This window comes from Oncorhynchus gorbuscha, linkage group LG05, assembly GCF_021184085.1.
Source record: "Oncorhynchus gorbuscha isolate QuinsamMale2020 ecotype Even-year linkage group LG05, OgorEven_v1.0, whole genome shotgun sequence".
Classification (NCBI taxonomy): Eukaryota; Metazoa; Chordata; class Actinopteri; order Salmoniformes; family Salmonidae; genus Oncorhynchus; species Oncorhynchus gorbuscha.
The window spans coordinates 6,995,756-7,014,653 of record NC_060177.1 but is presented as its reverse complement, the minus strand read 5'-3'; the positions used below and the strand labels follow the sequence as shown (position 1 = coordinate 7,014,653).

Genomic DNA, 18,898 nt, shown 5'->3' with positions numbered 1-18,898 from the left:
GGGTCGTCATCAAGCTGACAGTGGATGTCTGAATGAAGATTCCACCAAAATATTTCTGTTTCGCCTAATTGGTATTTTTTGGCAGATAAATGGCATGTTTTGTCGGACTAAATTGCATTTTGTTGCAAGGGGGAGTCTTGAGATTGGAGCGACAGTCGAGGGGAGCACCATGCAGTGTGAATATTGTAGCCTGTTGATGATGGGGTATATGAGGCTGGAACAAACTGTCGTGAGAACCGGATTGTGGCCAATGTCTTGAAATGAAGTGGCTAACCAGATAGTCAAAGAAAAACAGTGGTCCAATGGAATTGGATGGTTCTGGGTGGGGAGGACGGTTTCAGCACAACGCTTATTGGACGAACATGGATAAAACTTTTGCTTGAATTCAACCAGAAGACTGACGTTTACTTGAAAAGAGTAAAGTTTTAAAAAAATACATACATTCAGAGAGCGAGAGAGAGAGAGCAAGTGATGTACGAATCCGAGGCGGGGAAGCGGAGTCATGAAGGATAAATCGGCCCTGGAATAGAACCACAGAACAGCGGCGTTCTATAATAACGGGATTCGTGTTAGCAATAATAAAACGACGCGTGTAGAAAATCTCTCTAAATTGCTTCATGTAAAAAATAAAAAAAAGCAGAGAGAGGAAATCTGTTTCCTGGTTAAGGGGGGTGGGTGGGTGGGGGGGGGGAGGAACATCTATTATTCATGCTTAGTGTTAGGGAAACTAGAGAGAGCGTTTAGCATTACGATTTATCAAGAGGGAGAAAAAGACCCCCCCCAGAAGATATCAGTGGAGGGATACCGAATGACAGTCGTCCAGGTATTGGTAAAGCACTTGAGCGAGAGGGATTGTCTGAAGTGGGGTTGAAGCATGGGCTGTGCTTCAAGCATTCATATCTCCGATAGGGTGGTCTATCAAAGTGGAAAGGAATCGGACGATTCCCAGCAGACCAATGCCACTCCTGCCCCAGGACTTCTGATCAAACCCAGCACTATCAAGGTGAGACACACACACAGGCCACTCTTCTTGGAGAAGAGCCACACACACACACAGACTCACACACACAGGCCACTCGTCTTGGAGAAGAGCCACACACACACACACACACACACACACACACACACACACACACACACACACACACACACACACACACACACACACACACACACACACACACACACACAGTTTCTCCTTATGTGTTATGTCTGAATGTCCCATACTTCCTTCTACAGTACCATCCAATGTATTTATGATTTGGTGACATGAGGATATTGAAACCTTGTGCTGTATGGCATTAATATGGACCATCAAACCTTGTGCTGTATGGCATTAATATGGACCATCAAACCTTGTGCTGTATGGCATTAATATGGACCATCAAACCTTGTGCTGTATGGCATTAATATGGACCATCAAACCTTGTGCTGTACGGCATTAATATGGACCATCAAACCTTGTGCTGTATGGCATTAATATGGACCATCAAACCTTGTGCTGTATGGCATTAATATGGACCATCAAACCTTGTGTTGTATGGCATTAATATGGACCATCAAACCTTGTGCTGTATGGCATTAATATGGACCATCAAACCTTGTGCTGTATGGCATTAATATGGACCATCAAACCTTGTGCTGTACGGCATTAATATGGACCATCAAACCTTGTGCTGTATGGCATTAATATGGACCATCAAACCTTGTATGGCATTAATATGGACCATCAAACCTTGTGCTGTATGGCATTAATATGGACCATCAAACCTTGTGCTGTATGGCATTAATATGGACCATCAAACCTTGTGCTGTATGGCATTAATATGGACCATCAAACCTTGTGCTGTATGGCATTAATATGGACCATCAAACCTTGTGCTGTATGGCATTAATATGGACCATCAAACCTTGTGCTGTATGGCATTAATATGGACCATCAAACCTTGTGCTGTACGGCATTAATATGGACCATCAAACCTTGTGCTGTATGGCATTAATATGGACCATCAAACCTTGTGCTGTATGGCATTAATATGGACCATCAAACCTTGTGTTGTATGGCATTAATATGGACCATCAAACCTTGTGCTGTATGGCATTAATATGGACCATCAAACCTTGTGCTGTATGGCATTAATATGGACCATCAAACCTTGTGCTGTACGGCATTAATATGGACCATCAAACCTTGTGCTGTATGGCATTAATATGGACCATCAAACCTTGTATGGCATTAATATGGACCATCAAACCTTGTGTTGTATGGCATTAATATGGACCATCAAACCTTGTGCTGTATGGCATTAATATGGACCATCAAACCTTGTGCTGTATGGCATTAATATGGACCATCAAACCTTGTGCTGTATGGCATTAATATGGACCATCAAACCTTGTGCTGTACGGCATTAATATGGACCATCAAACCTTGTGCTGTATGGCATTAATATGGACCATCAAACCTTGTGCTGTATGGCATTAATATGGACCATCAAACCTTGTGCTGTATGGCATTAATATGGACCATCAAACCTTGTGCTGTATGGCATTAATATGGACCATCAAACCTTGTGCTGTATGGCATTAATATGGACCATCAAACCTTGTGCTGTACGGCATTAATATGGACCATCAAACCTTGTGCTGTACGGCATTAATATGGACCATCAAACCTTGTGCTGTATGGCATTAATATGGACCATCAAACCTTGTGCTGTATGGCATTAATATGGACCATCAAACCTTGTGCTGTGCAGCGTCAACCTCCTCGTCTGTCTGTCTTTACTTTCGGAGAAGAAGTGGATTAGGCGTCAGTCCAAATGTATGACCTCGGTGACCCACGCCCCCTCCCTCCACACAGAGCAGGTCGTGGGGGTCATACAGAGAGTATTGTTCAGTCTTCCATAACACTATATAGACCATAAGGCCTAGCCAGGCAGGCAGTGAGGAGGACATATAGAGAGTATTGTTCAGTCTTCCATAACACTATATAGACCATAAGGCCTAGCCAGGCAGGCAGTGAGGAGGACATACAGAGAGTATTGTTCAGTCTTCCATAACACTATATAGACCATAAGGCCTAGCCAGGCAGGCAGTGAGGAGGACATATAGAGAGTATTGTTCAGTCTTCCATAACACTATATAGACCATAAGGCCTAGCCAGGCAGGCAGTGAGGAGGACATAGAGAGAGTATTGTTCAGTCTTCCATAACACTATATAGACCATAAGGCCTAGCCAGGCAGGCAGTGAGGAGGACATCTCCGACCATGTCACAGTTTCCCCAGCTATTTTCTCTCATCAATAGATGCCATTTGTTTACAGCTTGTGGTTATTTCACTTCCAGCCAACTCTGTGTGTGGGAGTAGTTGAAATTCAATCTAACAAGCAGTACAGAATTTTTTACTGTTGCATACTGACACATATTGGGCCTACAGTATTTTAAACGTGTAATGTTTTTAAATAAAATAGCAGAATGGTATTTGAACTCTTTAAAAATGAACAGGTGGACTGTGTGTGTGTGTGTGTGTGTGTGCGTGCGCGTGCACAGTGCTTGGCAGTACTGTAGTTGTGTAAATGAAGATACAGTGAACATTACCGTGGTTTGATTGAATATTCCCTGTCGTCGTCATTGGACCGTCGTGTTCATTCACGTTAATGCATGAGGACGTGGCTGTTGGGGCTGTAGTGTAGAAAGCATTCACTCTGACAGTCATGTTAATGCATGTGGACGTGGCTGTTGGGGCTGTAGTGTAGAAAGCATTCACTCTGACAGTCACGTTAATGCATGTGGACGTGGCTGTTGGGGCTGTAGTGTAGAAAGCATTCACTCTGACAGTCACGTTAATGCATGTGGACGTGGCTGTTGGGGCTGTAGTGTAGAAAGCATTCACTCTGACAGTCACGTTAATGCATGTGGACGTGGCTGTTGGGGCTGTAGTGTAGAAAGCATTCACTCTGACAGTCACGTTAATGCATGTGGACGTGGCTGTTGGGGCTGTAGTGTAGAAAGCATTCACTCTGACAGTCACGTTAATGCATGAGGACGTGGCTGTTGGGGCTGTAGTGTAGAAAGCATTCACTCTGACATTCACGTTAATGCATGAGGACGTGGCTGTTGGGGCTGTAGTGTAGAAAGCATTCACTCTGACAGTCACGTTAATGCATGTGGACGTGGCTGTTGGGGCTGTAGTGTAGAAAGCATTCACTCTGACAGTCACGTTAATGCATGTGGACGTGGCTGTTGGGGCTGTAGTGTAGAAAGCATTCACTCTGACAGTCACGTTAATGCATGTGGACGTGGCTGTTGGGGCTGTAGTGTAGAAAGCATTCACTCTGACAGTCACGTTAATGCATGTGGACGTGGCTGTTGGGGCTGTAGTGTAGAAAGCATTCACTCTGACAGTCACGTTAATGCATGTGGACGTGGCTGTTGGGGCTGTAGTGTAGAAAGCATTCACTCTGACAGTCACGTTAATGCATGAGGACGTGGCTGTTGGGGCTGTAGTGTAGAAAGCATTCACTCTGACAGTCACGTTAATGCATGTGGACGTGGCTGTTGGGGCTGTAGTGTAGAAAGCATTCACTCTGACAGTCACGTTAATGCATGTGGACGTGGCTGTTGGGGCTGTAGTGTAGAAAGCATTCACTCTGACAGTCACGTTAATGCATGTGGACGTGGCTGTTGGGGCTGTAGTGTAGAAAGCATTCACTCTGACAGTCACGTTAATGCATGTGGACGTGGCTGTTGGGGCTGTAGTGTAGAAAGCATTCACTCTGACAGTCACGTTAATGCATGTGGACGTGGCTGTTGGGGCTGTAGTGTAGAAAGCATTCACTCTGACAGTCACGTTAATGCATGTGGACGTGGCTGTTGGGGCTGTAGTGTAGAAAGCATTCACTCTGACAGTCACGTTAATGCATGAGGACGTGGCTGTTGGGGCTGTAGTGTAGAAAGCATTCACTCTGACAGTCACGTTAATGCATGTGGACGTGGCTGTTGGGGCTGTAGTGTAGAAAGCATTCACTCTGACAGTCACGTTAATGCATGTGGACGTGGCTGTTGGGGCTGTAGTGTAGAAAGCATTCACTCTGACAGTCACGTTAATGCATGTGGACGTGGCTGTTGGGGCTGTAGTGTAGAAAGCATTCACTCTGACAGTCACGTTAATGCATGTGGACGTGGCTGTTGGGGCTGTAGTGTAGAAAGCATTCACTCTGACAGTCACGTTAATGCATGTGGACGTGGCTGTTGGGGCTGTAGTGTAGAAAGCATTCACTCTGACAGTCACGTTAATGCATGTGGACGTGGCTGTTGGGGCTGTAGTGTAGAAAGCATTCACTCTGACAGTCACGTTAATGCATGTGGACGTGGCTGTTGGGGCTGTAGTGTAGAAAGCATTCACTCTGACAGTCACGTTAATGCATGAGGACGTGGCTGTTGGGGCTGTAGTGTAGAAAGCATTCACTCTGACAGTCACGTTAATGCATGTGGACGTGGCTGTTGGGGCTGTAGTGTAGAAAGCATTCACTCTGACAGTCACGTTAATGCATGTGGACGTGGCTGTTGGGGCTGTAGTGTAGAAAGCATTCACTCTGACAGTCACGTTAATGCATGTGGACGTGGCTGTTGGGGCTGTAGTGTAGAAAGCATTCACTCTGACAGTCACGTTAATGCATGAGGACGTGGCTGTTGGGGCTGTAGTGTAGAAAGCATTCACTCTGACAGTCACGTTAATGCATGTGGACGTGGCTGTTGGGGCTGTAGTGTAGAAAGCATTCACTCTGACAGTCACGTTAATGCATGTGGACGTGGCTGTTGGGGCTGTAGTGTAGAAAGCATTCACTCTGACAGTCACGTTAATGCATGTGGACGTGGCTGTTGGGGCTGTAGTGTAGAAAGCATTCACTCTGACAGTCACGTTAATGCATGTGGACGTGGCTGTTGGGGCTGTAGTGTAGAAAGCATTCACTCTGACATTCACGTTAATGCATGTGGACGTGGCTGTTGGGGCTGTAGTGTAGAAAGCATTCACTCTGACAGTCACGTTGTTTACTACACGTCCAGGATGGTAAAGCGTCATCGCTCTGTTGGGGCATAAAATCAACAAATGGTGACATGTCATCTAATGTGGTACTGATTTGAAATCTAGCAGGACTTTTCTGCCCACACACAGCTTGATCTGGGCATGGAGTACATCCAACTCACAATGTTGCTACAGACATGTCATTTAATGGGATCGAAATCACGTCACAATGTCATCTTTTATCTAGGATATAGTACAGTATGTTGGGCTGTCCAACCACAGTAGTATGGAGGCCTGTACAACCACAACAGTATGTAGGCCTGTCCAACCACAGCAGGTATAGAGGCAGTATGTAGGCCTGTCCAACCACAGCAGGTGTAGAGGCAGTATGTAGGCCTGTCCAACCACAGCAGGTGTAGAGGCAGTATGTAGGCCTGTCCAACCACAGCAGGTGTAGAGGCAGTATGTAGGCCTGTCCAACCACAGCAGGTATCGAGGCAGCATGTAGGCCTGTCCAACCACAGCAGGTATAGAGGCAGCATGTAGGCCTGTCCAACCATAGCAGGTATCGAGGCAGTATGTAGGCCTGTCCAACCACAGCAGGTATAGAGGCAGTATGTAGGCCTGTCCTGCCAACCACAGCAGGTATCGAGGCAGCATGTAGACATGTCCAACCACAGCAGGTATCGAGGCCATGTAGGCCTGTCCAACCACAGCAGGTATAGAGGCAGTATGTAGGCCTGTCCTGCCACGAACCACAGCAGGTATCGAGGCAGCATGTAGACATGTCCAACCACAGCAGTATGTAGGCCTGTCCAACCACAGCAGGTGTAGAGGCAGTATGTAGGCCTGTCCAACCACAGCAGGTGTAGAGGCAGTATGTAGGCCTGTCGGCAGGTGTAGAGGCAGTATGTAGGCCTGTCCAACCACAGCAGGTGTAGAGGCAGTATGTAGGCCTGTCCAACCACAGCAGGATGTAGGCCTGTCCAACCACAGTAGTATGTAGGCCTGTCCAACCACAGCAGTGTAGAGGCAGTATGTAGGCCTGTCCAACCACAGCAGTATGTAGGCCTGTCCAACCACAGCAGGTGTAGAGGCAGTATGTAGGCCTGTCCAACCACAGCAGGTGTAGAGGCAGTATGTAGGCCTGTCCAACCACAGCAGGATGTAGGCCTGTCCAACCACAGTAGTATGTAGGCCTGTCCAACCACAGCAGGTGTAGAGGCAGTATGTAGGCCTGTCCAACCACAGCAGTATGTAGGCCTGTCCAACCACAGCAGGTGTAGAGGCAGTATGTAGGCCTGTCCAACCACAGCAGGTGTAGAGGCAGTATGTAGGCCTGTCCAACCACAGCAGGATGTAGGCCTGTCCAACCACAGTAGTATGTAGGCCTGTCCAACCACAGCAGGTGTAGAGGCAGTATGTAGGCCTGTCCAACCACAGCAGGTGTAGAGGCAGTATGTAGGCCTGTCCAACCACAGCAGGTGTAGAGGCAGTATGTAGGCCTGTCCAACCACAGCAGGTGTAGAGGCAGTATGTAGGCCTGTCCAACCACAGCAGGTATAGAGGCAGTATGTAGGCCTGTCCAACCACAGCAGGTGTAGAGGCAGTATGTAGGCCTGTCCAACCACAGCAGTGTGTAGAGGCAGTATGTAGGCCTGTCCAACCACAGCAGGTGTAGAGGCAGTATGTAGGCCTGTCCAACCACAGCAGGTGTAGAGGCAGTATGTAGGCCTGTCCAACCACAGCAGGTGTGGAGGTAGGCCTGTCCAACCACAGCAGGTGTGGAGGCAGTGTGGAGGCCTGTCCAACAGCAGCGCGTGTGGAGGCAGCGCGTGTGGAGGCAGCGCGTGTGGAGGCAGCGCGTGTGGAGGGCCTGTCCAACCACAGCGCGTGTGGAGGCAGTAGTAGGCGTGTGGAGGCAGCGCGTGTGGAGGCAGCGCGTGTCGAGGCAGCGTGTCGAGGCAGCGCGTGTCGAGGCAGCGCGTGTCGAGGCAGTATGTCAGGCAGCGCGTGTCGAGGCAGCGTGTCGCGGGCAGCGCGTGTCGAGGCAGCGCGTGTCGAAAACATCAGCGCGTGTCGAGGCAGTCATGTTAAAACATCAACACCAGAGGAGTTGATTATGTGGGATGAGCAGTGGATATACAGTATAAATATACAGTGATAGTATATCGTGGGGATGACCAGTGGATATACAGTATAAATATACAGTGATAGTATATCGTGGGATGACCAGTGGATATACAGTATAAATATACAGTGATAGTATATCGTGGGATGACCAGTGGATATACAGTATAAATATACAGTGATAGTATATCGTGGGATGACCAGTGGATATACAGTATAAATATACAGTGATAGTATATCGTGGGATGACCAGTGGATATACAGTATAAATATACAGTGATAGTATATCGTGGGATGACCAGTGGATATACAGTATAAATATACAGTGATAGTATATCGTGGATATACAGTATAAATATACAGTGATAGTATATCGTGGATATACAGTGTAAATATACAGTGATAGTATATCGTGGATATACAGTATAAATATACAGTGATAGTATATCGTGGGATGACCAGCGACCCAAACACCGCGGCTGCTTCACTGGGCACCAAGCAGCCAAATCTCTGGACATGGAATAGACATACCTAGATCCTGGGCTCAATGTTAACAGGCAACCATCTACTACTGGGCAGTACGTATGGAGGCCTGACCTGGTACTGGGCCGTACGTAGGGAGGCCTGACCTGGTACTGGGCCGTACGTAGGGAGGCCTGACCTGGTACTGGGCCGTACGTAGGGAGGCCTGACCTGGTACTGGGCCGTACGTGGGGAGGCCTGACCTGGTACTGGGCCTGTCCACTGGGCCACGCAGGGAGGCCTGACCTGGTACTGGGCCACGTGGGGAGGCCTGACCTGGTACTGGGCCGTACGTAGGGAGGCCTGACCTGGTACTGGGCCGTACGTGGGGAGGCCTGACCTGGTACTGGGCCGTACGTGGGGAGGCCTGACCTGGTACTGGGCCGTACGTGGGGAGGCCTGACCTGGTACTGGGCCGTACGTGGGGAGGCCTGACCTGGTACTGGGCCGTACGTGGGGAGGCCTGACCTGGTACTGGGCCGTGCGTGGGGAGGCCTGACCTGGTACTGGGCCGTGCGTGGGGAGGCCTGACCTGGTACTGGGCCGTGCGTGGGGAGGCCTGACCTGGTACTGGGCCGTGCGTGGGGAGGCCTGACCTGGTACTGGGCCGTGCGTGGGGAGGCCTGACCTGGTACTGGGCCGTGCGTGGGGAGGCCTGACCTGGTACTGGGCCGTGACCTGGTACTGGGCCGTGCGTGGGGAGGCCTGACCTGGTACTGGGCCGTGCGTGGGGAGGCCTGACCTGGTACTGGGCCGTGCGTGGGGAGGCCTGACCTGGTACTGGGCCGTGCGTGGGAGGCCTGACCTGGTACTGGGCCGTGCGTGGGGAGGCCTGACCTGGTACTGGGCCGTGCGTGGGGAGGCCTGACCTGGCACTGGGCCGTGCGTAGGGAGGCCTGACCTGGTACTGGGCCGTGCGTGGGGAGGCCTGACCTGGTACTGGGCCGTGCGTGGGGAGGCCTGACCTGGTACTGGGCCGTGCGTGGGGAGGCCTGACCTGGTACTGGGCCGTGCGTGGGGAGGCCTGACCTGGTACTGGGCCGTGCGTGGGAGGCCTGACCTGGTACTGGGCCGTGCGTGGGAGGCCTGACCTGGTACTGGGCCGTGCGTGGGGAGGCCTGACCTGGTACTGGGCCGTGCGTGGGGAGGCCTGACCTGGTACTGGGCCGTGCGTGGGAGGCCTGACCTGGTACTGGGCCGTGCGTGGGGAGGCCTGACCTGGTACTGGGCCGTGCGTGGGGAGGCCTGACCTGGTACTGGGCCGTGCGTGGGGAGGCCTGACCTGGTACTGGGCCGTGCGTGGGGAGGCCTGACCTGGTACTGGGCCGTGCGTGGGGAGGCCTGACCTGGTACTGGGCCGTGCGTGGGAGGCCTGACCTGGCACTGGGCCGTGCGTGGGGAGGCCTGACCTGGTACTGGGCCGTGCGTGGGGAGGCCTGACCTGGTACTGGGCCGTGCGTGGGGAGGCCTGACCTGGTACTGGGCCGTCCGTGGGAGGCCTGGGTACTGGGCCGTGCGTGGGGAGGCCTGACCTGGTACTGGGCCGTGCGTGGGGAGGCCTGACCTGGTACTGGGCCGTGCGTGGGAGGCCTGACCTGGTACTGAACGTGCGTGGGGAGGCCTGACCTGGTACTGGGCCGTGCGTGGGGAGGCCTGACCTGGTACTGGGCCGTGCGTGGGGAGGCCTGACCTGGTACTGGGCCGTGCGTGGGGAGGCCTGACCTGGTACTGGGCCGTGCGTGGGAGGCCTGTCTACTGGGCCGTGCGTGGGGAGGCCTGACCTGGTACTGGGCCGTGCGTGGGAGGCCTGACCTGGTACTGGGCCGTGCGTGGGGAGGCCAGACTGGGCCGTGCGTGGGGAGGCCTGACCTGGTACTGGGCCGTGCGTGGGGAGGCCTGACCTGGTACTGGGCCGTGCGTGGGGAGGCCTGACCTGGACTGAACCGTGCGTGGGGAGGCCTGACCTGGTCTTATGCTGGGCCAGTGCGTGGGGAGGCCTGACCAGACTGGGCCACCCAGTCAGACCTGACCTGAGAACTGGGCCAGTCAGGCCTGACCACTGGGCCGTGCGTGGGGAGAACCTGACCCAGTACTGGGACGTGCAGGGGAGGCCTGACCCAGTCAGCCAGCGTGGGGAACCTGACCTGGTACTGGGCCGTGCGTGGGAGGCCTGACCTGGTACTGGGCCGTGCGTGGGGAGGCCTGACCTGGTACTGGGCCGTGCGTGGGGAGGCCTGACCCAGTCAGGCCGTGCGTGGGGAACCTGACCTGGTACTGGGCCAGTCGTGGGAGGCCTGACCAGTACCGGGCAGTAGATACCACCCCAGGCCTGACCTGGTACTGGGCAGTACCATAGTACTGGAGACAACCACAACCCCAGGCGTACAGACAGTTTTAACACCAGAGAATAATGGCATTGATTCATATTTAATTATTTTATTGAACCTTAATTGAACTAGGCAAGCCAGGTAAGAACAAATTCTTATTTACAATGACGGCCACAACCAAACCCGGTCGTCACTGGGCCATTTCAAGCGGTCCCATGTGCTCTGCACATGAACATGAACCACCCCAGTCAGACAGCAGAATGGCATCAACCATATCAAACCATGGAAACCATGTGTTCAGGTGTATTTGAACCATTCCACCAGTTCTGACCCCAGTAAGCTCCAGTCAACCACGAGCCTGTCCTCCCTGATTAAGGTGCCACCAACCCCTGTGGGACACAGTGTGCTACTTTATACATCTTCTTTGTGATCGTTCGGAGGACCTGAAGTGCACCATGTCCCAGGCACAACTCTCCCTGCCTGCCTCTCTAGATCCTCCTACCCAGGCCTGGGTCCTGAACCACCGTAGCTAAACGCTTTGCAACTGAACGAAAAATTAAGTGTTTAATTGGAAAACTTCAGGTAGTTCTGTCCTTCCCTGATTCAGTCTGTTGTCTTATGCTTGGTGACTAGTGAAGAAGACCCAGGTCATCAGACCAGACAGAGAACCACCCAGTCAGACCAGATGGCATAACCACCCCAGTCAGACAGCAGAACCACCCCAGTCAGACAGCAGAACCACCCGTCAGACAGCAGAACCACCCAGTCAGACGGCAGAACCACCCCAGTCAGACAGCAGAACCACCCCAGTCAGACAGCAGAACCACCCCAGTCAGACAGCAGAACCACCCCAGTCAGACAGCAGAACCACCCCAGTCAGACAGCAGAACCACCCCAGTCAGACGAGACTGCAGAACCACCCCAGTCAGACGGCAGAACCACCCCAGTCAGACCAGACTGCAGAACCACCCCAGTCAGACCAGACTGCAGAACCACCCCAGTCAGACAGCAGAACCACCCCAGTCAGACAGCAGAACCACCCCAGTCAGACCAGACGGCAGAACCACCCCAGTCAGACGAGACGGCAGAACCACCCCAGTCAGACCAGACGGCAGAACCACCCCAGTCAGACCAGACGGCAGAACCACCCCAGTCAGACCAGACGGCAGAACCACCCCAGTCAGACCAGACGGCAGAACCACCCCAGTCAGACCAGACGGCAGAACCACCCCAGTCAGACCAGACTGCAGAACCACCCCAGTCAGACCAGACTGCAGAACCACCCCAGTCAGACAGCAGAACCACCCCAGTCAGACAGCAGAACCACCCCAGTCAGACCAGACTGCAGAACCACCCCAGTCAGACCAGACGGCAGAACCACCCCAGTCAGACCAGACTGCAGAACCACCCCAGTCAGACCGGACGGCAGAACCACCCCAGTCAGACCGGACGGCAGAACCACCCCAGTCAGACCGGACGGCAGAACCACCCCAGTCAGACCAGACGGCAGAACCACCCCAGTCAGACCAGACGGCAGAACCACCCCAGTCAGACGGCAGAACCACCCCAGTCAGACCAGACGGCAGAACCACCCCAGTCAGACCAGACTGCAGAACCACCCCAGTCAGACCAGACTGCAGAACCACCCCAGTCAGACCAGACTGCAGAACCACCCCAGTCAGACCAGACTGCAGAACCACCCCAGTCAGACCAGACTGCAGAACCACCCCAGTCAGACCAGACGGCAGAACCACCCCAGTCAGACCAGACGGCAGAACCACCCCAGTCAGACCAGACGGCAGAACCACCCCAGTCAGACGGCAGAACCACCCCAGTCAGACCAGACGGCAGAACCACCCCAGTCAGACGGCAGAACCACCCCAGTCAGACCAGACTGCAGAACCACCCCAGTCAGACCAGACTGCAGAACCACCCCAGTCAGACCAGACGGCAGAACCACCCCAGTCAGACCAGACTGCAGAACCACCCCAGTCAGACCAGACGGCAGAACCACCCCAGTCAGACCAGACGGCAGAACCACCCCAGTCAGACCAGACGGCAGAACCACCCCAGTCAGACCAGACTGCAGAACCACCCCAGTCAGACCAGACGGCAGAACCACCCCAGTCAGACCAGACGGCAGAACCACCCCAGTCAGACCAGACGGCAGAACCACCCCAGTCAGACCAGACGGCAGAACCACCCCAGTCAGACCAGACTGCAGAACCACCCCAGTCAGACCAGACGGCAGAACCACCCCAGTCAGACGGCAGAACCACCCCAGTCAGACCAGACGGCAGAACCACCCCAGTCAGACCAGACGGCAGAACCACCCCAGTCAGACCAGACGGCAGAACCACCCCAGTCAGACCAGACTGCAGAACCACCCCAGTCACATCCAGGCTTATTCTTGCATTATGCAGCCGTTATAATATTAAAGGGATTTTTGCAGTTTTAATCTGACTCTGGGTAAGTAGAAAGGGGGATTAAGTCATGGATACTCATGAAAGTTGAAGGTAGTTTCTGGAGCCATTGCTAACTAGTGTTAGCACAATGACTGGAAGTCTACAGGAACAGCTAGCATGCTAGCTTTTAAAAAATGTTTATTGCCAAAAATGTCGTACTATCCCTTTAACTGTGGGGCTTCCCTGTACACTTCTGACTGCTTCTAGGAACTTTGTGTTTTAAAGAAGCAGGGTGCACGGGGCTCACAGGCGACAAAACACCGTGCACTAAGCGTGATCATGTAGTTAACAATGAATGTATTGATCTGTACACTATCAAGTGCCTTTAGCCTAAGGTAGGACTCGTCCCAACATGAAAGGCTTGTAGGTTTTCTGTAGGCACAGAGCACAGTCATGAGTCGGGTCTGGAGTGTTTTCTGCAGGTCTCACATGGTCAGGAGGAGAAACTCCAGGGCCCTGTAGACATTGTGACTTGTGAGCAGCTGACAGAGAAACTCCAGGGCCCTGTAGACATTGTGACTTGTGAGCAGCTGACAGAGAAACTCCAGGGCCCTGTAGACATTGTGACTTGTGAGCAGCTGACAGAGAAACTTGTTAGGCTATGTTGGGGCCTAGGAGCGTAAACTCTTCCTCAGTCATGGGTTCAGTCCTACATGGCACCCTATGTAGTGCACTACGTTTGACCAGAGCACTATGGGGCCTTGTCAAAAGTAGTGCACTCAATAGGGAATAGGGTGCCTGTTGGGACACGGATATAGTTTGAAGCGCTGAGGTAAAAGCAGTATAGATCTGAATCGTTTTGTGGTTCTCAGTACGTGCCAGGCATCTCCCTTTTCCCTTTAAAGGCCCACTCCTGAATTTAAAAACCCAACCAACAACAACAAACAGCAGCCCTGCCACTTGGCTAGCTGTAAAGCTGGGTGATGATCAGCGATTAAAGGTCTATATTCTGTCCAGTTGCACGGTGTTGGTCTCTCGCTCTCTCTTTCCTTGAACCTGTTCTATCAGGGCTCAAAACTGTGTCCAAAACACTTGCATTTGCAACCCCATGACTTGACAGTGCAACACCAATTTTAAAATGTTTTGTTGCTTTCCCAGTGCATTCGGAAATTATTCAAAAACTTTTTTTAAAAACTTTTTCCGTATCTTGTTATGTTACATCCTTATTCTAAACTGGATTAAACAATAAAACACTTCTCATTAATCTCCACACTCCCCTGGAATAACAAAGTCAAACAAATAAAATACAAATATTTGTGCAAATGTATAAAAAAACAATAGAAAATAGAAATACCTTAAGTTTAGTCACATTGTTTCTGCAACCTTTATCAGAACCCCACAGTTCTTACCTTTCTAACAGTACTACGCATGTGTTTGTAGGACCTAGTTTTGAAACTGAATTGTACTTTGTGTGGGTAATATACAATCTTATATTATTTAAAAAATGGCACCAGAGAGGGTCAGAGCAAGTACACCGTCCAATTATTATTATTTTTTTGTTCCCAGATGTAGTCTCCTGATGTGGTTTAAGCATGGTTGTGGACTTTGAAAAACTAGAAAAGATGGATGTTCTATAAAAAAAAATGTTTTTGTAAAAAGCTGAAACTAGAAATAGGGCACTACTCCTTTAGTAACAGATTTTATAGGGCCCTACTCCTTTAGTAACAGATTTTATAGGACCCTACTCCTTTAGTGACTGATTTTATAGGGCCCTACTCCTTTAGTGACTGATTTTATAGGGCCCTACTCCTTTAGTGACTGGTTTTATAGGGCCCTACTCCTTTAGTGACTGATTATATAGGGCCCTACTCCTTTAGTAACAGATTTTATAGGGCCCTACTCCTTTAGTGACAGATTTTATAGGGCCTTACTCCTTTAGTGACTGATTTTGTAGGGCCCTACACCTTTAGTGACTGATTTTATAGGGCCCTACACCTTTAGTGACTGATTTTATAGGGCCCTACACCTTTAGTGACTGATTTTATAGGGCCCTACACCTTTAGTGACTGATTTTATAGGGCCCTACACCTTTAGTGACAGATTCTATAGGGTCCTACACCTTTAGTGACAGATTTTATAGGGCCCTACTCCTTTAGTGACAGATTTTATAGGGCCCTACTCCTTTAGTGACTGTTTTTATAGGGCCCTACTTCTTTAGTAACAGATTTTATAGGGTCCTACTCCTTTAGTGACAGATTTTATAGGGCCCTACACATTTAGTGACAGATTTTATAGGGCCCTACTCCTTTAGTAACAGATTTTATAGGACCCTACTCCTTTAGTGACTGATTTTATAGGGCCCTACTCCTTTAGTGACTGGTTTTATAGGGCCCTACTCCTTTAGTGACTGATTATATAGGGCCCTACTCCTTTAGTAACCCTACTCCTTTAGTAACAGATTTTATAGGGCCCTACTCCTTTAGTGACAGCCCTACACCTTTAGTGACTGATTTTATAGGGCCCTACACCTTTAGTGACTGATTTTATAGGGCCCTACTCCTTTAGTGATTCTGCCCTACTCCTTTTATAGGGCCTTTAGTGACTAGGGCCCACCTTTAGTGACATGATTTTATAGGGTCCTACTCCTTTAGTGACAGATTTTAGTGACATTTAGTGACAGATTTTATAGGGCCCTACTCCTTTAGTGACTGTTTTTATAGGGCCCTACTCCTTTAGTAACAGATTTTATAGGGTCCCTACTCCTTTAGTGACAGATTTTATAGGGCCCTACACCTTTAGTGACAGATTTTATAGGGCCCTACACCTTTAGTGACTGATTTTATAGGGCCCTACACCTTTAGTGACTGTTCATGTACCTGAATGTCAAAGCCCTGTAAAGGAATGAAAAGATGGCTAGTCATTTATTAGCCTGGTTCTGGATGGAATGCAGGCACGTTATGAGACACAAGGTCATTATTGGTGTGACCAAATCATACTGGTGTCATCAACTGAAAGAGTTGGTCTAGTCTAGAGACCTGACTAGAGTTCACATCTTCATAGTCAGTCTTGAAGTCTACGATAGACCTCCTCTATAGTCCATAGATCATAGCTGTAACTATCAATAGTAAAACTAAGATTAAAACGATGTTTGATTGAACCTGAATACAGAAACTGAATGGGGAAGTCTCTTCCATACAGGGTAGACTCCTCCTCCTCACCAGGGTAGACTCCTCCTCCTCACTACATTAGACTCCTCCTCCTCACTACGGTAGACTCCTCCTCCTCACACGGTAGACTCCTCCTCCTCACTACGGTAGACTCCTCCTCCTCACTACGGTAGACTCCTCCTCCTCCTCACTACGGTAGACTCCTCCTCCTCCTCACTACGGTAGACTCCTCCTCCTCCTCACTACGGTAGACTCCTCCTCCTCCTCACTACGGTAGACTCCTCCTCCTCCTCACCACGGTAGACTCCTCCTCCTCCTCACCACGGTAGACTCCTCCTCCTCCTCACCACGGTAGACTCCTCCTCCTCACCACGGTAGACTCCTCCTCCTCACTACGGTAGACTCCTCCTCCTCACCACGGTAGACTCCTCCTCCTCACTCGGTAGACTCCTCCTCCTCACTACGGTAGACTCCTCCTCCTCACTACGGTAGACTCCTCCTCCTCCTCACTCCTCCTCCTCACACGGTAGACTCCTCCTCCTCACCACGGTAGACTCCTCCTCCTCCTCACCACGGTAGACTCCTCCTCCTCCTCACTCGGTAGACTCCTCCTCCTCACACGGTAGACTCCTCCTCCTCACTACGGTAGACTCCTCCTCCTCACTACGGTAGACTCCTCCTCCTCACTACGGTAAACTCCTCCTCCTCACTACGGTAGACTCCTCCTCCTCACTCTATAGAGAGACAGCATGTCAACCTGTAGGCCCTGCATGACCCCAATACATTAATGAACGACAACATGTAGTGGGGGGGTTAGTTAGTACCGTGGCGTGTTGCATATGCAGCCACGGAGTGGTGGCCCCCATAGGCTGTTCTCTGTGCTTTTGATTAATGAACGACAACATGTAGTGGGGGGGGTTAGTTAGTACCGTAGTGCATATGTACCGTGGCGTGTTGCATATGCAGCCACGGAGTGGTGGCCCCCATAGGCTGTTCTCTGTGCTTTTGATTAATGAACAACAACCTTGACTAGTTCATAAAAGGTGTCAAACTGACTGAATAAAAGTCCATGTCGTATAGCCTTGCCGTTCATAAATCACACCACGTAGTCACATGTCCATGGTATTGCATCCGGACAATTAAATTAAAGATCTCCATGTTGTATTTTTTGACATACAGTCCATCAGAACATCCCAGACAGGGACGTTGAATAGAGTGACACGTCAGTAGCCGACCGAATCGCATCGGTAAGAGAGCTGTTCATTCGGCTCCCTCATTTGCATACCGGTAGTCGTTTTTTGGGGGTTGATTTTTTTCATCTGCAGATCAATGATGAAAGCATTTTGATGAAGAAGGTGAATCCTTCTCGCTGCAGTAGGCAGGCTAGTGGAGCGAGAGCCTCACTCTGGTCCAAAATATGATCAAAGAAAAACACATTTGAAATGTACTGATATGGTATCGACAAAGGTATGGATTTATAGGTCTGTTGATTTAAATCAAAGTGTCCCACATTGGAGTCGTCAACTGCTGCGTTGTGTCGTAAAAGACCATGTTTAACACCTGCTTCAATCGTACCTGTATTACTGAGGAAAGGGCCCATGTTTAAACACCTGCTTCAATCGTACCTGTATTACTGAGGAAAGGGCCCATGTTTAAACACCTGCTTCAATCGTACCTCTATTACTGAGGAAAGGGCCCATGTTTAAACACCTGCTTCAATCGTACCTCTATTACTGAGGAAAGGGCCCATGTTTAAACACCTGCTTCAATCGTACCTCTATTACTGAGGAAAGGGCCCATGTTTAAACACCTGCTTCAATCGTACCTCTATTACTGAGGAAAGGGCCCATGTTTAAACACCTGCTTCAATCGTACCTCTATTACTGAGGAAAGGGCCCATGTTTAAACACCTGCTTCAATCGTACCTCTATTACTGAGGAAAGGGCCCATGTTTAAACACCTGCTTCAATCGTACCTGTATTACTGAGGAAAGGGACCATGTTTAAACACCTGCTTCAATCGTACCTGTATTACTGAGGAAAGGGACCATGTTTAAACACCTGCTTCAATCGTACCTGTATTACTGAGGAAAGGGCCCATGTTTAAACACCTGCTTCAATCGTACCTCTATTACTGAGGAAAGGGCCTCGTAAAAGGAAGCTTGAAGCCTGTGGAAGTCAGCTGACTCTTACAGGATTCTTTTAAAGGTCCATGCTGTCAAATGTTTGTCGTTCCTCCTGTGTTTTATATATTATACAACAGCTGATGAAACTAACACTGTAAACACACCAAAACATGGATCAGTGTTATTTCCAGATAA

The 18,898-nt window shown here is 50.3% G+C and overlaps 1 protein-coding gene across 1 annotated transcript in view; it reads left to right on the top strand.

Moving 5' to 3' along the window:
• Positions 1 to 698: 698 nt before the first annotated feature.
• LOC124035391 (high affinity cAMP-specific and IBMX-insensitive 3',5'-cyclic phosphodiesterase 8A-like) overlaps positions 699 to 18,898 on the top strand; it is a 118,013-nt gene continuing 99,813 nt past the window's right edge. The window contains exon 1 of the mRNA XM_046348846.1: positions 699 to 1,003. Coding sequence (XP_046204802.1) covers positions 875 to 1,003 — 129 coding nt within the window. The 5' untranslated portion in view covers positions 699 to 874. The remainder of the gene's footprint in view (positions 1,004 to 18,898) is intronic.